The sequence below is a fragment of the Phyllostomus hastatus genome, unplaced genomic scaffold, assembly GCF_019186645.2.
Source record: "Phyllostomus hastatus isolate PE091 unplaced genomic scaffold, TTU_PhHast_1.1 phas_scaffold_129, whole genome shotgun sequence".
NCBI classification, from domain to species: domain Eukaryota; kingdom Metazoa; phylum Chordata; class Mammalia; order Chiroptera; family Phyllostomidae; genus Phyllostomus; species Phyllostomus hastatus.
This window is the reverse complement of record NW_025334009.1, coordinates 29,243,346-29,265,091: the sequence shown is the minus strand read 5'-3', so window position 1 is coordinate 29,265,091 and position 21,746 is coordinate 29,243,346. Positions and strand designations below refer to the sequence as shown.

The 21,746-nt window shown below is 42.3% G+C and overlaps 1 protein-coding gene and 1 non-coding gene across 3 annotated transcripts in view; one reads left to right on the top strand and one right to left on the bottom strand.

The window, feature by feature from the left end:
• Positions 1 to 1,001: 1,001 nt before the first annotated feature.
• Positions 1,002 to 1,164, bottom strand: LOC123830875. Its single transcript, XR_006787821.1, has one exon. It is a non-coding gene; the product is annotated as a U1 spliceosomal RNA (small nuclear RNA).
• Positions 1,165 to 16,986: 15,822 nt separating this feature from the next.
• CPNE4 (copine 4) overlaps positions 16,987 to 21,746 on the top strand; it is a 424,379-nt gene continuing 419,619 nt past the window's right edge. Inside the window, exon 1 of one of the 2 annotated variants that reach the window (XM_045856916.1) lies at positions 16,987 to 17,135. In XM_045856916.1, coding sequence (XP_045712872.1) covers positions 17,083 to 17,135 — 53 coding nt within the window. In that variant the 5' untranslated portion in view covers positions 16,987 to 17,082. Of the gene's footprint in view, positions 17,136 to 19,856; positions 20,294 to 21,746 lie in introns of those variants that run through there. The other variant, XM_045856919.1, reaches the window with a different exon arrangement.

Here is a 21,746-nt window from a genome sequence, read left to right as displayed (position 1 = left end):
GGAGGTTGGACTCATTTCTCTTGGTACTTTTCTTTACTCCCATTTCAGTGGTGATTATATCACTGTATTTTCTTTACTAATGGGAAGTTAGTCTGAAGTTGAGATGTAATTTGGTAGCTCATAATTGGTAATGTATATTTTTTTTCTCATTTACAGCTCTGGAACCATGTATAAAATACTCATTGATTCTATGAGAGAGGGCTTTAAAAAAATGACAGCTAAATGTGTTCAACAATATAAGGTATTGAAAAACATACTCAGAGAAGGGGGATTAAAATGGGCTGGGGAAATTGGGGGTCTCAGGACAAGGAATAAAAATGCCATGAGGAATTTTTTAAGGTGGAGGCAGGATGAGCATGGACTCAGTGTTTACGGAAAGTCTTAATATGAATTTGTTAACAAAAACCCCTAAGAAATTGGAACAGCCAATTCTAGAATCACTAGAGAATGCATATGAAATTTGTAAGGAAATTTGTAAGGAAAGGTAGTAGAGTTGAAAATGCTGTTTCTCTGCAAGGAAGTAGATATGTCCATGGGTAAAAGCTCCATTCAAAGTGATTAGTAGAATAGAGTGGTTGGTGTTGGAGCTGAATCGCTCACCTCGTATGGCTGACATCATTGGAGATCATCATGATCTTCAAAACACATTTCTGTGGGTCAGTCTGAGAAGCTGAGATCTGGATTGAATAAATTGTTTTGGACCTTGTAGTTTATTGTTGTTAATGACCTTACTATTTTGTGAAAACATTTCATAGGGTAATTCTAAGAGGCTTAAAGGATATAAAAAGTACAAACAAGATCTCCACATCTCACTGCCTGGGAATAACCCTCATTAACGTCAAGTGAACATTATTCTAAAACATCTTTCTCCTTTCTTTTCCTCTCCTCCCCTCTTTCTCTCTCCAGACATATACAAAAACAGAAAAGTGGGTGGGTTAGATGAAAATGATGATTATATTAAGACATCATACTATAAATGTCATTTTATTTTATATATTTTTTAGGGGAGAGCATGAACACAGTCCCCCACTACCACAAATTATGCAGTCAAGTTTCTCACATTTGGGGAAATCACAGTGGTCAGCACATCCAGAGTGCAATGGATAAGTATCACACTGGGAAAACCACCTTCATGATCCTGGTATCTCCCCTGCCAGTGTGTGTGTGTGTATATGTATATATCATTTTAAATAAAAATTACTATGTTCAATTAAATGTAAACTAAAATAATAATTTCCCAAAAGAACCTAGTTCCTAAAAGCTCCATCTAAGGCAGTGGCCCCTTAGAAGCATCTGTGGAGCAGCAGCATCAGCAGTCACCTGAGAACTTGTGAGAAGTTCAAGCTCTCAGGTGTCAGCCCCCAGCTACTGACTCAGAAACTCCATGGATGGGCCCAGCACTCTATTTAAATACGTCCTTCAGGTAACTTTGGGCACACCATGACATTTTAGACACACTGTTCTGTGGATAAGAAAATAGCTGGCAGAAACCTTAACATGTTGTTTGACTGTGTTCTGTGTTTATACAATACTGGTCGTTTCTCTACTATGAAAAATGAAAAAGTTACTCATTTCCATTTTCTTTACTCTCACTGCCTATCTCACTATTTTCTTTTCCCTTTCATTACAGTATTTTATTTTTAAGTTGTCAGGATTTATAACATTTACTTCTATTTTGTACAATTCCCATAATTACTTTGTCTTGATTTTATTAAAAAGAAATTAGTCCTTTCTACTACAGTTTCTCTAGTCTTGAATTCTGTTTTGATTTAACTTTTTGTTGGTTTGATTTTAACTATCTGAGAGTTTTTCAGGGCCTCTCAGGCATTATAATTCCTTCAGCTCTTTCTTGGAGAAAGTAAATTTTTTTCTTTTCTATATTGGAAAGACATCTTGATTTTGCAGGATAGTCTTGGGTCCAGGTTTCTTTAACTCAGACCTTTGTAGGCATTGGTCTTTAGCTTGTGTCCTTATGTTTTGCTCAGAGAGATTCTGAAGCCAGACTCTATTATTTTGTCCTCATGACTTTCTTTTTGTCTACTAAATACCTGAAGACTTTTAGCCTCAGAGTTCAATAACTTGATGATTTCAAAAATTCTCTCACAATTATTAATTGTCTTGGAACATTCTTTGTTGTTTTTCCTATTTCAATGAAAATCTTTTTAATAATTTTAAATACATTTTGTCTCATTTATTTGCTTTTTCTATTTCTGGAGAAATAGTATGCCATATGTTGGACCATTTTTTTTTCCTTTCTGTTTTCACTATCTATTATCTTTTTTTAAAAAATTGTTTCAGGCTCTTGGGTTTTTCCTATGTTCACAGTGATTGTCTTCCTATATATTAGTAATTGTTTTCAGCTGTGTCCATTTTATTTCTTGTTCCATAATGGGTTGTTTTGGTCTTTGGCTTATTTCCTTATTTTTGCAATCTCAATTTTTAGCTCATCCTGTTGTTTTATTATCTTTGGTTTGTGGTCTTATTTTGTTAATTTCATTTTTTATAGAAGACCATAGAAAGATTATAGCATGAAGTGCTACAGCCAGAGAAGTTTCTTCCATGTTAGTTTTTTTAATAGCCTTTGGCAACTTTTGTCTTCTCTCACTCTCTCTTTTGCTTCCTTTCTTTTCCTCTTTTGTGCTCTTATTGGGCTGTAGGTGCTCTCTGAATGCCATACTATTTCTTTGCATCTTAAGTGCTTGGTGTGGAACACTCTGCTCGGAGTTTATATGTGTTCTGATAACATGGACAGATTCTCCTTGACTCTTTTCCCACTCTATCAGTGACTTATTTATTGTCCTCTTCTGAGCTACTTTGAAGCATGCACATTGTGAGTTCTACCCATTTTTAAAAATAGCCCAGAGCACTGGGAGGAATTTGGAGAGATATGCTTGAGTTGTATGTGGCCTCTGGAGAATTTAAGATTTCTCTTTCTTCTGAAGCTTTGTCAAATGCACTGCATCTGGACTCAGTGCACCTGGCTGAAGTCGTTTTCCATTCTTGTGGAGGGGAGAGAGGACAGAGATGGCATCTTTCCTTGGATCTGTGCTCCACATCATTGCATATTGTGCTTGCCTCAGAGACCATCACCCTGGTTGTTTCACATCACTGCTTCTATTCACCCTTCCCCAGCAGCTAGTCCTAGTCCTGCCAGGAGTAGAAGAAAAATAACCCGGCATCAGGGGATTTGGCTTCTCCTTTATAGTTCCAAGCAGAGAAGTGAATCTTCATTCATCTGGGGTTCTCAGTGCACCCCAATTCTACCCTAAGTGCACATTTTTTTTGCCTTGTTCTGCTGTCTCTATTATTGTTGGAGACAGCTATATCTGGGTTGTTTTGACCATTTTGCCTTCCTTCTTCCTGTTTCTTTCAGCCAGGGATGCCCAAGTAGAGTGCTAGCTAGCATTTTCTCCCCACCTTTGCAGTTTCTGTGGTGATAAGCAGGGGGCTGAATTTTTACCAACTCCCTCAACTGCTGACTGTGCCAACTTTAGGGACGTTAACCATTGTGCTCGTGTTTGTTGATTCAATTGCTTTACCTGGCGCTGATTCTGCTAAGCTGCACCAAAATCTTCTTTTCCCCTGCTCCCCTGGCTCAGCTGCCACTTTTATAAGTTCATATCAAAATGTTGGTTGTGATGGTTCCTTTCACTTTTAAGATAATTTGTTTTGTTGTTGTTATTGTTATTATTTATTGATGTTGGGAGATTCTATTGCCCACCAGAGTACTTTTCTTGTTATGAATTGTAAGTTTTTAAATTAAATTTAGAGGTGCTCCTAGCTGGCTGTTTGCAACAAAGGTGAAAGCTGCCTGACATGTTGATCAGTTTTGGGTTGGAGAAATTAAATGGAGAGGTTAACATAACACTAGTGTTCTTGATACAGTCCCCTATGGGGACTGAACATTCCATCAGGAAAAGTTTAATCTGTCTTTGGAGAATATCTACAGGAAATAGAGTAGAATGGCTTGAAATCAAGTAGGGTAGGGGGAAAAGTGTGAGCTTTGGAGCCAAAGAGATCTAGGTTAAATCCAGTCTCTTCCACACACGTGTGTGACATTGGCCAAATTTTTAAATCGCCTTAAGCTTCAGATTCCTCCTCTGTAAAAGGGATAGATATCCCTTGTGTAGACTTATGGGGAGGCTTCAATGAGATGGCATATGAAATACTGAGTCTTCCACCTGACATAACTCAGGTGTTAGTAAACAGTGGTTCCTGCTTCTCTTCATTCCTGTTGCCCCTCCTCCCAATCCTCCTTTCTGACCTGCAAATCAGGCCACCGGACCTGAGCTGATGGGGTAGAGACCACTTGGCTCATTGAGGGAATGAGTCTGGGACCCTGATGCCTCCCTTGTTCATCCTAGATGCCTTTCCCACTTTACATCATGATCTGCTTTAACATAAAGAGTGTGAGGTGAGATCAAGTCCTGGGCAGATGGTTGAGTTTTGCTTTCTGATCTGTTCCTAGATGATGGGTTATACTTTCCTTTAAAATTCGACTTGCATAAAATCCAGAGTCATTAAAAGTGATTAATACTAAACTAATTGTTCTCCTGAGGAGGGCACTTGACAAGACCCAGTAAGGATGAATACATATTAATAAAACATAGCTGCAAAGGCTGAGGTATCGATTTTAGATGATTTGCAGTAGGCATAATCTCTTCCGATGGCCCCCAGTCACCCCATGAATAAAAGGAAATATCAGGCAGAGAGCTGAACTGACAGAAGCTCTGGGGAGGGGGAGGGGTGTAACTTGATTAGAACCTAATACTCTCTAGTCTGTCCTCTAGAGAACTGGCCTGAAGAGAAACTGGCAGTGATTGCCACTGCTGAGTGAGAGAGGTAGTTTAAAAGACTCACAGAGGGATAGATGAGCTTTTAAAAATTCTCTTGCAGTTAACAGATCTAGCAACAATGTCATACTTAATTTGGGTTTCCCCAAAAGCTGACCCTGAAGACAAGATTTTGGCTTAAGTGGTTTATTTGGGAAGTGTTCCCAGGAGGCAAAAGTGAGGGGACAGGGTAGTAGACAGGAAAGGTCAGAAAGCCAATGCAGGTGCATTTGTGAGTGGGTTACCACTATGTGCAGCTGGGGCCGAATTTCAGTGAGCCCCCTGTCCCTCACCCCCACAGAATCTATGCGGTACCTGGCTTAGAGTTGCCCCACAAAAGGGCAAGGAAGTTGGGATATTTATGTATTAGTTTCCATCCCTGTGTGGTTGAGGGTCATCCCTGGGGGCATGACCTTGCTTATATTTCAGCCTGTCTTTTGGCACAAATGTAGGCAGCCATCTATGGGTATGGCAACTGATTGCAGGTGATCTCAGATTTGGGCACAGAAAGCTTGGTGAGGGGAGGGGAGGGAGAATCCCAATAGCATCTGCTATGGTAAGTAAAGCCATAGTAAAATGATGCCACATGTTAAGGTATTTTGTATCCACACTAAATGATCCCCAAGTCCCATGAATTTTCATCTTAATGAATACTTCTAGAATCACCTAGTTCTTCCTCACTGTCACCGCTTGGGTTCAGGCCACCGTTATCTTTCACCCAGTTCACTGCCACCATCCTAAATAGTCTCCCTGCCTCTGTATTGCTTGCCTTCAATTAATTCTCCACCCAACTGCTAGAAGGAGTTTTCTAAAATGCAAATAAAATTATGCCCCTTTTATATATTTTTTCAATGACTCCTTAAAAGTCCACTCTTTAGTGACTTTACAGGTCTTCCATGATCTGTCTCCCACCAGCCTTTTCAGCCCCTTTCCCCTCAGGGTTCTCACTGAACTGTTTGTCAGCAAGTCAGCCCATCTGTCTTCCAACTCTGGCCCCACTTTTAACCCTCCCTATGCCTCTCCCATCTCTCCCCCCAAGCACTTTTACTGCTGGACTTTCATGCACGCTATACTTTCTCTGCCTTTTCCTCTTCCCTTAATCCCATTTTCCTGGCCAGCTCATATTGATTCTGCAAATCTGGGCCTAAATATTACTTTTTCAGGAAACCTTTCCATTTTCCTAGATCATGCTGACACCCCAGCCTAATGCTGCCATAGCACCCTGCAAATTCCCTGTCATAATCTCACCATGCTTCATGATCCATTAAATATCAGTCTATTTCCTCCCCTTATATCTCTAGTGACTACCAGTGTACCTGGCACATAGTAGGTACTCAATAAATACTTATTGAATAAATGAATATATTAACAATGTTCAGCACTTGCTTTTGATTCTGTGCTTCTATATTCACTGAAGGAAGTACTCAAGAAGAGGAAATGAATCAGATAAATCAACATGCTCCTTGTGGCAACTCTAGGAAAAAGCTGTAAAGTCTAGTGTCTCTGTGATTCTGGACCCCTTTTTTTATGGATGGGAATGTATTTACCAAATAAAGATGGGTCTTGAAGTTTAGTTGATTTGATATCTATAAAAAAAAGCAAAGATACTATGATATGTTGGATCACTTTCCACAAATTTGATGGCCTGAACCACCCCCTTAAATGGCCTGATTGGTATTGTTCTTTATCTTACTTGTTCTGATTTTAATTGTAACAGTGGTTAATAGTGGGCAGGCAAGGGTTTGAATAGTAAAATCTCTAATATGCTAAAGCCAGAAAGAATGTGTTGTGTTCAGTATAGAATCATGTTTCTGCTGAATGCATAGACTGGTTTTTAGTTTGGCCATAATCTCAAAGTTGCTCTTTTTGTTCCCAAATAGCAGAATGTCAAATGCTTTTCCACTGATGCAGAATAGGTGAGAAACAGAGAGTTCCAGTGATAGGGATATAGAAACAGAAAATAAGGCCGAAGAGGAAAAAGTCATTCCCAAGGCAGGCAGCAACCAGCAGCTGCAGTTAGTAGAGCACGTTTCAATAACTTCTCTTAGAAATAGCTGAGGAAGATGCTGCATGTAAAATGTTAACTTTGAGTGATTATTAATCAAGAAGTTGAAAAGTTTCTGCCAGCCCTGTTAAGGCAGATTTTCTGTGAAGATTGTTCCATCACAGAATGATGTTAAGAAAAGGCTCATCACAACCTGTATAATGTGAGAAGTTTGCACATCCAGAAAGGACCACATCCAAGAAAATTCACATGGCCATGCCCAACTAATGATTTCTGCAATTTCTAGGAAGCTGGCAATATAACTTGAACTTGAAAGCAGAAGAATGTATTATGCATGCTGCAGTTAATCGTATAGTGAATAACATGCTGCTCTCATCCTCTAGTGAGCATTCAGTTATACTCAAATAATTGTTTGTTATCTTCATAAAGTTGGCATCCTTTTTATACTTATGTGCAAGGAATTAGTGTTGTCAAGATATTGAAGCCCCAAATGGGCAAAGCTATATAAGCAAGTTTCCCTTTCCACTCTTACAGGATCCCAAATCAACTTCTGCTTATATATGAAATGAAGGGTAGAAGGAGTTATGCCAACTGAAGCTTAAGTTCTTGTGGACAGAAGTAATATCTTATTTCTATCCCACACAGGCCAGCGTATCTAGGTACAGGGCATATATCTTATAAATTATTATGAATTCAGTCATAAAAAACATGTGGTGACAAAGGCAGGGTCATTTTTAACTATAGCTAGTACCCATGACTCTTTTCTTAATGGCACCCCGCTTTTCATTTGGCTGTTACTCCCCCCACACAACCCACTAGTCTGGGGAGTGGGAGGCTTAAGCTATAGGCATATTGTGTTATCCCAGCCCCAGCATGAACACGTGGCCTAAGTGATCCAATCAGAATGAATCTGGGAAGTTTTGCTTGGGATTTCTGGATAACACTGTTTTCTCTCATCCTCTGGACCTGAGAATGTGTGCTTTGAATAGTCAGCTATCTTACAATCTGTTTGAGAATGCAGAGTCAGGGTTACTGGGAAAAACCACCTTTGATTATTGTCCTGCCTATGGAGTCTTCCAACTACATGAGCCAATTGATCCCTGATTGGTCCAGCTAGTTTATGTTCATTGTCCTATTACTTATTACCAAAAATATTTCAATTATTTTCCCTTGTATATGGAGTATAAACATTATTTTGAGAGTAAAGCATATATAAGGAAGAAAAACAACATGTGATATATTCATTCAATATATATTTATTGAGAGTCTACTATGTATGAAGCTTCATACTAGCCTTGGGCATACAATGGCAAGTAAGAGTAAGTAAAGAAATAGAGATAATTAAGCCAACAGATATAATACAGAGTAGTAAATGTCATAGTAGGGTGAGCACAGGCTACTTGCGGGCACTGATAAGACCATATTATCTTCTTTGGGAGACTCAGAGCAGGACTTCTCTGCAGGAGGGGAAAGACATTTCTTCTAAGATTTAAAAAATTAGACAAAATGTTTGTGTGAGTGTGTGTGCAGACTTCCCAGAGAGAATTCCCAGCAGAGGAAACAGCACTGGGGAAGGCTCAGAAACAATAGTTGAAGGACCTTAAAGAAATCCAGTCTGGCTAAAGCATGAATGTTGAAGAGCTGGAGAGGGTCACAGTGTGAGACCGAGCGAGAAACGTAGAAAGGACTGGCTCATGCAGGACCTACTAGGCTATGTTAATGCATTCTTAGCAATAGGAAGTTACTGTAGGATATTAAGCAGGGGAATGACATGATCTAATTCACCATCTTGATGATCCAGAGACAGTCTGGAAGTAATGAACTAGAAGAGCGAAAAATTCGAGGCCAGAAAAGGAAATTATCAAAAATGCAGGAGACAGGAGAATGAGGCTGTGAGGGACTAATTATCTGCTATTATAGAGGTTTTGACAGAAAGATTTAGAGTGAGCCCAGGAGATAAAAGGGAAAAGGTGTAGAAAGAGACACTGAACAAAGGAGGGATGGAAGAGCAGGCCAGAGCCCCATGGGGAAGGAGAAAAGGAATGCTGTTTATCCCCAGAGTGACCTTGCTTTTAAGGGAGAAACAAGTCAGTTTGTCAAAAACAAGCCAGTTGTCACTGTGAAGTAATTACAGATTTGCACCATGATGAATGCATTTGATTTAGACTGTTATTGAAGTTAATAAATAGCTTTCTCTTACCTAGCTCATTCTCTCCATTGAATAGATCATTCTTTATAAACATACAGATGTCACACACATTGCACTGTATCTAGAAGACAGCTGGGAAAGTGACTCTAGTTTTGTCACTTTTAACTAGCTGTGGCCTTTGGTTGTGTTGGTTTTTCTTCTTGTTTCTATTTCATGGGTGGGGGTCATAGTGGAAGGAGTAGAGACCTTAGATTTATTTAGTCCTTGGATTGAATCCTGACTGCCTCCACTTACTAGCTGTGTGGCCTTGAGGAAATTAGTTAATCTTTCTGTGCTTCAATTTTCTTACTACCATCTTGTATCTATTTGCTACTGATGCATAACAAACCATTACCATAACTCAGTGGTTTAAAATAACAAGCAGTTATTAGCTCACAGTTTTGCCCAGGTTCAGCCATTTTGGCATGGCTCATTCATGTGCTGATGGTCAGTTTAGGGTCGGCTGAGGGGCTGGTTTGCTGATCTTGCCTGGGTGGTCTCACAGAGCTGGGCTTTAGCTGCAGTGGCTCATCTCGGGCCCATCTCTCCCTCACCCTCTAATAAGAGCCTGGGTGTATTCTTGTGGTGGCTGGGTGGAAATGTGCCAGACCTCTTAAAAGTCTAGACTCACCACACACTTCTGCTGCATTTTATTGGCTGAAGCAAGTCACCAGGCCAGCCCAGATTCAAGAGAAGGGAGAAACAGACTCCCCTAGTGGATGGGAAGAACTATGGAGGCACATTGCAGCGAGGTGTATGGCTATAGAGCAGGGAAGACTAGTGATCATTTTTGGAACCTCCCACTGTGTTATCCTGCACTGTTGGGAGAAATTGATGAAAACACACCCAAAGGATCTGTGTTCCAGTAAAGTGCCTGGAACACAGATACTTAATACCTGTGTTAATGTCTCCTTTCCTATAAATACCAACAGCAAGATCAGACACAACGTGGACCATCCACTGCACACTGCTAGAGGAGGAACTGATAGAAACAGAATAGATAAACTTTTTAACACCTGCTGCAGCATTACTTATGCCTTTCCCAACAGGCAAGTGTTTTTTTTTTTAAGATTTTCAACAGAACAAAATTATAGGCCTTGCTTTTAGAAAAAGTAGACAATGTGGTCTCTCTCTTGCTCATCTTTCTTTCCCCCGAGAATACCTTCAGAATGATAGGACTTCACCCTCTCTTCTCTAGAGGAACAATGTGTTATTTTGGTCTGCCTTTGATCACCGGTGATTCACTTTAAAGGCAGCACTGCTGGAAAAATGCAGAAAGCAGAGTTGCAATCAGAAAAATGACTATGTAAAAATGGCATCCTCTGACTTTCTGTTCTTGTCTCCCAGGAGTTTTTCTTTTTTAATTCCTTTGCCTGATGAAAACCAGCCAGGCTGGGAAGGGTGGGCTGGGTCCTAATTCTCTGGCAGTTCTCATCAATATTTCCTGAGTTTTGCAAGGAGTTCACTGAGGAATACCTTCCTGTAGACTTTGCTAAGGAGACATCTGACTTAAAGATACCAAGCAGATAAAGCAAGATTTTCATTCATAAAGTAGGCACCAGTGATGATTAAGTTAAATGACCATCCTGGCAAGTTCACAGAATGTGTCATACACCTGAATGATGCATGGCCTTCACCTCAACCAGCCCAATTTTAACCAAAGGGAACACATGGAAAAGTCATGTGTATTTTAAAAATAGACTTTTAATTTGAGATCATTTTAGATTTAATGGAAAAAAATTGTAAAGATAGTACATAGAATTTCTATAGACTTCTCACTCATTTTCTCCTAACATTAACAGATGATATCACCATGGAATATTTGTCATAACTGAAAAACCAACATTGCAACAATACTATTAAGTAAGTAAACTCCATACTTTATTTGCATTTCAGCAGTTTTCCATTAATGTCCTCTTTCTCTTCCAAAATGCAATCTAGGGCACCACCTTGTATTTATTGCTCTGTGCAATATCCTCTAGTCTGTGAGCTTCTCAATCTTTCTGGCCTTTTTTTATGATGCTGACAGTTTGAAGGAGTACTGTTATGACATTTTATTTTGTTTTATTTATTCATAGAGGGGGGAAAGATAGGAAGAAGAGAGGAAGAGAAACATCAATGTGCCAGAGAAACATCTACTGGTTGCCTCTCACACTCCCTTAACCAGAAACCTGGCCTGCGACCCAAGCATGTGCCCTGACTGGTAATCTAACTGCTGACCTTTAGGTTTGCGGGACAATGCGCAACCCATTGAGTCTCACCAGTCAGGGCAGGTGTGATATTTTATAGAATGTTCTTCAGCTTGTGTTTGGTGTTTTGCTCATGATATTAGGCTGAGATTATAGATTTTTGTAAAGAATACGTCAGAGGTGCCCTTCTTGGTACTCTTGTCAGGGGTACAAGACACAAAATCACGCTCATGGAAGCCTTGTGTACAATCGTGAGAAGCTGGAAACCAATGCTCAGAAACAGGGCATTGTTAGCGTATTTTGTTATGGGCACAATGGGGATATTTCATAGCCATTATAAATTGTGATGGAGGTTAATATATTTAGACATACAAAGGCAGACTGCAAAGCAGTGTATATGGTAATGTTTCATTTAATAATTAAAAATACCTCCGGTTTAAAACCTCTGCACACTGCCTCACAACAGCCCTATGAAGAAGATGCTTTTGTCCCAGAACCTGCCCCTGAGGGCCCTGTGGCTGGCCTACGACTGTTACAGCAGTGTCCAATGTCCATTGCCTTTTAGAGGTCGAGTCTCTGACACTTCCTGAGACAACCTGTACACATCAGAAAGATAGCTCCCACCAGAAGGAGTGCATGTTTTCTGAAGACATGTTCTACATAATGGGACTAATGTCTCCTAGGTTCATTGCAAGGAGTATACATGATAACATATAACCATATAACATATGTGAACATATTTGACGCAAAAGGTAACCATGGATGCTGGCTAAACCTGAAGAACCATCAAGAAAACAGAAACAATAGGAAGAGCTGGTTATATGAAAAAGGGGATTCTGCTGAGGCAGATCCCATTCTTCCTTCAAATCCCTTTTGTGGACATATGGACCCACTCGCTCAGAAATAACCCTCTGCCTCCTGGGTGCCTGAGCCCACAGCCCAGAGGCCTTCCTTTCCATTGATGTCAGTGAGAGCTGGTCTTGTCTTTAGTCTTTGGGATGGGAGTAAACTCCCCTCTGGGAAGCAGCTGTGGACTCCCCATCTAGGGTTCATCTTCTGCTCTACGCTTCACACTGGACAATATGAATGAGGATGATATATAGTCAATTCCAGTACCTAGGGTGGTATGTCATGCTGATTAGATGCTCAACATGTGTTTAATGAATGAAAGAAACTAATAAGACAAGTCTTCTGTATTATTAAAGCCTCTTTACAGCCTTTTCATCCTTCCTTCCTATTTCTCCCTTTAAGGTAACAGCCTCATCCTCTCTTGTCTGGCTCTCAAAATGGACCATTAAGAATATTAACACTTTTTGCACCTCTGGGCCTATTGTACTTGCTGTTCCTCCTTCTCTGGAAGCTCTTCCCCTGGTCTCTTCATGTTGGACCATTTTACCTTTTAGTTCTCAGCTTCAATGCTTTCTCCTTAAGAAGCCTTTCAGATGACCCTATCTAAAGAGACATTTCCAGGTTATTCCCTTATCACCTTTTTTATTTTTTTCATGCCTTATTATAATCTAGTGTTATTTTTCTTTTAATTTTTCTCCCTGTCTTTTTCCCCTTGACTCCCAATATGTTTGTCTCTCTTTCTTTGTTCACACTCTCTCTCTAACTGGACATCATGATAACTGCGTGAGGGCTTAGAAGTTACCTGTCTGGTGCATCATTGCCTCTGTGACCTTCATCCCAGAATCATGTGCAATATACATCTATCGAAGTCAGTGAGAAGATACCTCACTCATGTCCCTAACTGTAGTCTTTTCCCTCACCAGTTCCTCCTCATTTAACACTAACACCTGAGCTCCACACTGCCTGCTCAAAATTCTTCCACGTCTTTGCCACAACCTCCAGCTGATGTTTCTAAATGTTTACATTTCACAGAACAGATCTCAAAACACATATCTTGGGTTGCTTGTGGCTCTCTCTCTTTTTTTTACCAAGTACTTTTATTTGACCAAGTAAGGACACGTTAAAATGACAAAATCTCACAAGAAATTGGTAACAAGAAGGCAGTGACTAATATTTACATGAAAAGATAAAGGAAGAAATCACCAAAAATTAATTTAGGTGTATAAAAAACTTTTTGTTTTTCTCATTTCACCATGGATTAAGGAAAAATTCAGGAACCTTCCTTAAGATTTGGGAACAAGTGACTCATGGAATACAATCAAATCTCCTTAAGTCTTACAGGCCCTTCATACCTAACCCTCTGCCTGCTTGTTTGCTTCAGCCCTTGCCCCCACCTGCCCTTCTTTGCCCCAGATAGAGTGTACTAATCAGTTTCCTGAGTTTCCTTGATTGGACCAACCTGCTCTTGACTTGGAGCCTCTGCCCATGTCATTTCCTGGTTTGGAAAGCCTTGTGCTCTAACCTGCTTGTTGGGAACCGCCCTGACTGGTATCAGAGGCTGAAACCCCCGCCTAGCTAAGGCTAAGGGAATGCCCTTGGAACCGTAAGCCGGCAAGGAGACAAAAGCTTGTCTTCCTGGCAGGAATGCTGCTTCTGCTGCTTTATTCATGACTGAACCCCCAAAAGCTTGGTCGGTTAGCCAAAGATGGGTAAGATTCCCCATGGGGGGAACGACCTAAGACAGGCACGATCACTTTGGGAGGCCCCCCCAAAAGAAGGACTTGGGGGGCTGCAGCAAAAGGGGGTGATGGACCCTCACTCCTCGGCTTTGACAAAGTCTGAGTTCTCAGCGTCCGGAAGAAAATCTCCTTATCTCTCGGTGGCCTTAGTTCCCTTGCTCCACCTAAGCCTGAAACAATGACAGGGTGGTACAGCTCGGTACTGAGAAGTGCGGATTTCCCGGGGTGATCAGGCCTAAGAAAGAACATGTAAATTACTGTGAAACCTTCTTTGTTTAGAATGCTCTCAGTTGAATGAGAAGGGTCTTAGGAGGAAGTTAGTTTGTTCCTCAGTCTTACAGCTCTTTGACCCCCCAACTCAATAGACCGGCAGAGTTCTTTGTTTTCTATAGTTCCTTACTTCCCCCCAATGAGTACTGTACTTTACCTGAATTATTATGCAAAATGAGCCTAATAAAAGCAGGTATGGACGGTAAATCAGCGCGCTCCCCACTAGAGGGGGGTGGCCATTTCGTCCCTACTTCCCCACAGAAACTAGTCTGTCTCTGTGCATGTGTTGTTATTTCTCGCGTGTTTATCGTCGAGCCATCCACAGCGTTCCGTGGTCACTGCTGGCCGGTGACCCACGCACAACACCTGCTGGTCAGTTTCTATAGCTTATGAACACAAAGATAAGTGCCATCAGTCTTTTCACCAGCAACAAGGTTTAAGCCTGTGAAAAAAGTGGCACTGAGGATGGGATGAGAGAGACTTGGAATGAGCAAGGATGGGCTCAACTCTGATGATGCTCCCTTGCTGGGGGAATTGCACCATGTCGCTGTGGCAAGAGCCCAGCAGAGCTGGGTTTAAAACTCATCTCTAGAACTGATGAGCTATGCAGATTTTGACAACATACTTAATCTCTCTCAGCTTCCATTTGTTATCTGCAAAACAGAAAGGGAATACTTACCTTATTGGGTTGTCAAAGAGTTAAAAATGATAAATATGAGTTAAATCACCCAGCCAAGTTTCTCCCACATAAGACAGGGTCAAATATTATTTTCCTTTTCTCTTCATACCCACCAACCTCTTCTCCAGGAAAAGGCAAAGCTGCTCTTCAGCCAAACTATAAGATAGAAGATAATTAATTTTGGTACCATTAATGTCCCTTCTCCCCCCTGTTGGCCCACTTGCACATTTAAATGAATGATTAACAATTATCTCTTTGTGGATATATACCTTCTTTTGTTTTCTTAGCCAGGATCTTGTCCCTGATTCTGTCTAAAGTAAAGGAAACTGGAAAGAAAGTTGTTTATGCAAAGCAATTAATAGAAAAGTATTAAGGTAGCTTTCTGAAGGTATATCAGTTAGAAATAATATTTGGCTGTGAGTAACAAAAAGCTAAAAGTAATGGCTTGAGTCAAGGGGTGGCTTTATTTTTCTCCTAATAAAGTTGATAATAACATGCCGGCCTTCTTGATATCAAGACCCAGATTCCTTTTATCTTTCTGCTTATCCTGCCTTAACAAATGCTTGCTGCTTCATAGTCACATGATGGCTGACCCACTTTCACCTTCAGATGGAAAGAAGTGAAGGGGAAGAGGATAACAGTACAGACCCTGGATCTTCCAATGACATCTCAATGGCTAGACCAGCGCATACAGCAGAACTTTCTGTGATGCTGGAAATGTTCTCTACCTGAACTATGCAAGGTGGTAGCTACCAGCTACTTGTATTGGCATTTAAAATGTAGCTAGTGTCAGTGAAGAAGTGAATTTTAAATTTACTTAATTTCAATAAATTTAAATTTATATAGCTACATATGTCTAGTGGCTACCATATCAGAGAGCACAGGGTTAAATCTTTGTCACATGACTACCCCATCTGCAAGCAAGGCTGGGAAATGTGGGTTTGGGGCTGAGCACATTGCTACCTCCCACAAAACTGAGCTTTTCTTAATAAGGAAAAACACACAAAAATGAATGTAGGCTAGGCAAATAAATAGCAGTTTCCACCACACTAACATTCCTTCAACCCAAAGGAATGGAGTCTTAGTGAGTTTATCACAAACACAAGGAGTGGTGTGCCTGGGCAGACATTAAGTAGATGGAAACCAGAATCCCAGAGGTGGGGTGCAATGCCAAATACCTTCTTTTCGCACAAAGAAACTGAGGCTTAGAGGGGTGACTGAAGAGACCTAATTAAGAGATAAGTGGAATAATTTGCTCTAAAATAACAGAGCTGATTTAATGCCCTTTAATATATCACTGATGGACAAATGTACAATCTCAGAAAGAAAATGCTCTTTGCCTGTGGTTAAAAAAAAAACAAACAATGAAGAAAAGCTAGAGGGATTTTAATGCCACCTATTGGTAGGCAACAGTATAAGGTGCCCCTTCCTGGCATAGCTTGTTAGTGTTGGTTTTAGAGACACCAGGGGTCATATAGGGTGTCACAGAGAAGAATGACAGATAGTGGAAGATGCGTTCCTTGCATCAGCTTGGAACATGTGCATTAGTTCTTTCTCGACACTCAGCATTTTAGAAGGGCTTTCTTTGAGCGCTCCTCTCTGCTTTCCAGTAATTCAGCCCATGTTAGGCATATAGAGAAACACCAGAGGAAGACTTATCAGTCAGTTCTCAAAATCACAAGAAATAGAAAACAAAACACAACACATTTTGAGCTATATATAACCCTAGGGAGAAATTCAAGGTTCTTATTTGATCCAGACTCAAAAATAAATCCTGTTATTTACAGCAGTCCCCTTGACTAGTTGAGTGCATAACCATTCTACAGAAAGGAAAGGAAAGGAAAGGAAAGGAAAGGAAAGGAAAGGAAAGGAAAGGAAGGAAGGAAGGAAGGAAGGAAGGAAGGAAGGAAGAAAGAAAGAAAGAAAGAAAGAAAGAAAGAAAGAAAGAAAGAAAGAAAGAAAGAAAGAAGGAAAGAAAGAAATTCAAAACCAAGTGCTCATCCTGACTCATTCAGAGAAGAATCCAAGGTTTTTAACGCAGGGCACCGACTCTGCCTGTTTTTTCCCTTCGTCATCTGCTACCCTTAAAAAAATGGTATCAACTGCCTTGGTAGGAATCCACATTTCTTCCTTTTTGTTCCCTGGCTCCATTCCAGCATTTCACTTGTCACACTGATGGGTGAGATGCCTTTCATATTGGCATAGGACAGCAAGCGGATGCCTCCCCTTATGTTATTAAGCAGAGACCCGACTAGTGAATCCACCCAGAGCTGGAGCCTCCTTTGTGGCTTTGGAACACCAGTGGCACCGTGGCTCGAGATAATTCTGACTATGGCTGGAGAACCCAGCAGCTCAGAATCCACGAAAAGGAGAGTTGGAAGGAGGTAAGTGATACAGACAAGGGGATTTCGATGTCACCATTGTGGAAGGGACGCTGGCTGGTGAGCAATTTGCTGTGGGCTCAAAGATTGCAATCATAGTTCATTCGCTGGTTAGATATCTTCATCTGTAGAGAGGAGCCGTTGGTTTCGGGTAAGAGGTGGGAGTGAATTCTGCTTTACATGCCCTGCAAAGAGCCTCATTGAATTTACCTTCGGTGTCATGCCTTGGAAAAACAAATCCAAGTTTCTGGCATAAAGCTGCACGTGTGTTCCGCACACTGGCTTGCAAGCGACTGTTTGTTTCTAATTAGGGAGCTGAAGGCTGCTGGCAGAGGAAATCATATTTATCACAAGTTGTGGCATTGCATTTAGTTTGTGGGTCTATGGTTTTGACATGGGGACCAGAGATAATTGTACCGGATTCTTCCCTCTGGGTTCTGACTCTGTTACTTCTGTTCTCAGGTTCATGTCCAGGTATTCTGAGTTGACCTGTCACAGACTGCTTCAGTTCACACTCTGGGTTCTCCCATTAACTAGTTGTGTTCCCTGGTGTGATTATCCTGACAACCTAAACCCCAGTTTTGTTTTTTTCTTTGTAGATGCAATAAAACATCTTCAGGTAAGTTGTTGCGAAAATGAAATGGGATGCCAGTACAGTGCCTCCCAGATTGCCTGGGAATAGTTCATACACAGCACATCTCAATTCTTTTGTCTATAAAACAAGAAGAGGTTTTTGTTAAATGATCCCTAAGGTATTTTTAAAAATTTGATTTAACAAACATTTGTTGACTACCTGCTAAGTGGCACATTGCGCTAGGCATTCAGGTTACAGTCACGAACAAGACAACCACACAGACGACCACCTGCCTTCATGGGACTCAGATTTCAGAGGGCACAGGCAACATGCAAGGAAATGCATGTGACTTCATTTCTCTTCCCTTCATCTTTGTAAATGTAATCCAGCTCAGACTTTAAATTCATCTTTGAAGCCATTTCTTAATTAAACCTGAAGGGAATATCTTCTGACTTACTACGTATATTACTTTATTTTCATTGTTTACATTATTATAGATGTCCCCATTGCCCTTCCTCCTTTGCCCACCTCCCCACCCTTCCCCTCTTTCCTCTGGCCATCACCACACTGTTGTCTGTGGCTGTGGGTTATGTACATATGTCCTTCGGAGAGTCCCTTCACCTTCTTTCATCCAGTCCCTCTCCCTCTCTGCCAGCTGTCAGTCTGTTCCCTGTACCCACGCCCCTATTTGACTTATCATTATTTTTTAATTTAGTAAACATATGCTGACTCTGTCTGCCCAGCATCCATCCCCCCTTTCCTGGTAGGAAGACACTGGATTTCCTTTGGGGAACCTTCCTTGTGTTCTGTTCTCATTGTGAATCAGATGGGGCTCCACCCCGGCTGCAAGAGGGCTATGGAGCACGCTGAACGCTCCCTGACACTGTGGAAGGCCTGGCCCATCAGCGCAACCACGTATCCCCAAGCTACAGTGATTGGCATGTGTTTAACTACGTGACCAAAGTTCTCCCAATCAAAGAGAATCAAAGGGGCTTCAGTATACAAACAACTCCCTGAGATGCTTTCTAGGGACCATGTTTGATGTTATCCTACTTCAGAAGGGTGAGAGGTGACTCGGAGGAAGAACATGTCATTTTTCCTCCTTTCTGAAGGCTTTCCTTCTTCCTCTCAAAGGTCTTCTTGCTTGCCATTATAAAACCATTAGTGGGGCACCTGCCCCTCATCCTGTTATTTCTCCTTCCCTGACTTTGACATTGAGAGCTCTGTGGCTGGTGAAAGGCTGTTGGCTGATAACTCTTCACAGGAAGAGAGTGTTGTTAGTACCATCCAAGAGGATGGGGCAAACACCTCCCATCTCCCTAGTCCCCGTCCATGTTAGATTGTGACATCCTCCATGTTATGTCAATGTCAGAGAGTCTCTTCTGAACCCTGTGGATTCTGAAGTCCAATTCTTGATTCTGACAATACCTACAGGCTGAGCTGTCTAGTTTATCTCCTGTTGCAGAAATGATCAGATACAATGTGTTCCCCCATTGCTCATTTGTCTAATTTGACTGAAAAAGTTTGCTTCGTAACATGTCACAAGACAGCATGTTTGCGTCAGTTTTTAAACGTAGGTACTCCCTAAGCATTTCTTTATCTTATTTGTGAGGTAAATGTATTTAGGGAGACATAATGAGATGTCTCCCCAAAAGGCTGGTTGTCCATCCATTTATTTATGCATTTACTTACTAAGAAATAGTTATTGGGCTCCTATTATATGCCAGGCACTCTTGTAGAAACTAAAAAATAATTTTCGGGTTCCCACCATATACGGAGGGGAGCGATTTCTTCACCATTTTTGGTGGGATTTAAGCGAGAATCCAAAAAGTTTCCTTGAATGTGCAAAAAAAAAAAAAAAAGTGTAATTCTCACCCCTTCGCAGATATTATCATTTTACCCCCAAACGTGTTTACGGGGTCCAAGGACTGCGAGAACTGAATTTCTGGTCCCCAGGAGCCAGGTGTGAGAGACAGCAAGCCTGGACCGGGACACGGCAGGACTTCGGGGCGCGTCCCCGGCCCAGCCCGGGGCGGGGCGCGGACTCGCGTTCCCGGGGCAATGCTCGCGTCCGCCGGAACCCCCCAGGGGGCGCTCGCGTGGAGGTTTCTGAACTGGTATCTCGCGGGTTGCTGGGCGCATGGGTTTCGTCAGAAGGTGGAAATCTCTCTGTGAAGCTGCCATCTCCCCACCACTCGCTCGCCTGCCCTACTCTTCCTTCCCTCCTCCCTGGCTTTTCGCAGCTCCCTGTCTTACCCCACTACCTTCCACTTTACTCTGTGAGTTAACTGAGAGCCTCGCTGCTATCCTCAACATTTTCGTCTTTCCCCAGCCCCCATCACCAAGAATGGAGTCAGGGTTTCCGGAGAGACCAAACTCTCCTCCCAGCATCTTTTCCATCCGCTGTTTTTAAACTGGCCTCGGAGGACGAGGGGGGAGGGAAGTCCCACCCCCCGCCCCCTTATATCACTACACAACCACACCACCGACCACCTCCACTCCAAAGCCGGATTTTGCATTCTGGGGGTGGGACAGACCTGTCCCCAGGCTGAATTCTCTTTCTACTCTTCGAGGTTGGCACGCCCAGGTAAGTAAATGCCAACTCTGCATTCCTGTGTTCTCGGGGCGCTAGGATTGCAAAGTCTGTTGGGGCTGCTGCGTAGTAAGACCAACTTTTGAGATGCATTGGTTTTCGCTCAGACTTGCTTGTTTATCATTGCTGTTCCAATAATTTGTTGTTTCAATATTTGGCTACATGCATAGTCTTCCATGCAAGGGAACTTTGATCCCCTGCATCTTGCCTTCTGACATTCACTCTGCTCGCTAAGGTAGGGTGGGGCTTGGGGAGAGGAGGTGGTGGCGGAGGGCGATCGTGGTGCATCCGCGGAGTGTCCAGTCCTGGAAGTCCTGAAGGGGGTAGGGCAGTTCTGTTACAGATATCCGGGAGGAGGAGGGGAGCAGAGTCCTGGCTGAAGTTGCAGCTTTCTGTCTGATGGTGAGAAAGCTCTCGGGAATTGTAGCTGTCTCCAATGGCTTCACCTAACTGCCATGGGATTCAGCCTCTCAGCCTCCTTTTCCAACCGCCTTTACAGCTGGTCCCAATAATATCTAATTGTGCCCGGGGCTATCGGGTTTAAAACGCATCAATAGGTTTGCAAGCCCCTAGATTCGACAAAGTTCCATAGCACTCCTTCCTCTGTTGAGTAGCCTGGGGGATAAAGGGGCAGGGGATAGCACTGAAGGGACTACTGAAGCGCTAGCCACAGCTCACTAAATAGGTGTGGTACTACAGACGCCCGAGGATTGTTAGGGCAGAATCCAGGGAGGCGATTAGGAGGTAGTCCACGCCAAGTCAAGTGAGTATTGACGACCATCCATCCGGTGGGGAGAAGGTGAAGGCTGAGAAGTACTCTTAGGAACCTGCATACCTCCTTCCTCTTGAAGGAGGTGGGTGGGCTTTAGGCTCTGGTTTTCATCCTGCCCTCCAGATCCGACCGCGCCCCCCGGTGGCCTTGTAAGACTGGCTTCCAGCCCCGGAACTTGCCAGCCTCCGGGAGAAATCGCGGGCTGCAGAGCTCATTCTAGGGCAGAATGTTTGAAGTGCGCGCCATGGGGGTTCCGGAGGTGGAGGGGGCAAAGAAGAGAGAGGGGGGAGCGCGAGGGGAAACTTTACTGGAGAAATAACTGAGAGAAACCCCTTCCCGTCCTGCCCTAACTGACTCACTGATGCCCTAGGATTTCAGCGCCTTTTGGGAGAGTCTCTAGAGGCTCTTTTACACCTGTGTTCAAAACTACGCAGAACCACTAGTCAAGGAACACGTATGAATGACCCATAGACGTGTACAACAGGGTAGGGACTGACAGGGGGAGAGGGGTGGGCAGGGAGGGCTGGATGGAGGAGAGCAAAGGGGGAAAAATTGGGACGACTGTAATAGAACAACAATAAAAATATTTATTAAAACATTTTTTAAAAGCTATGCAAAACCAGCTCTTCACCCTCTTGATGCTTTGCCAGGAATTTGTAAAGATTTGATCTGGTT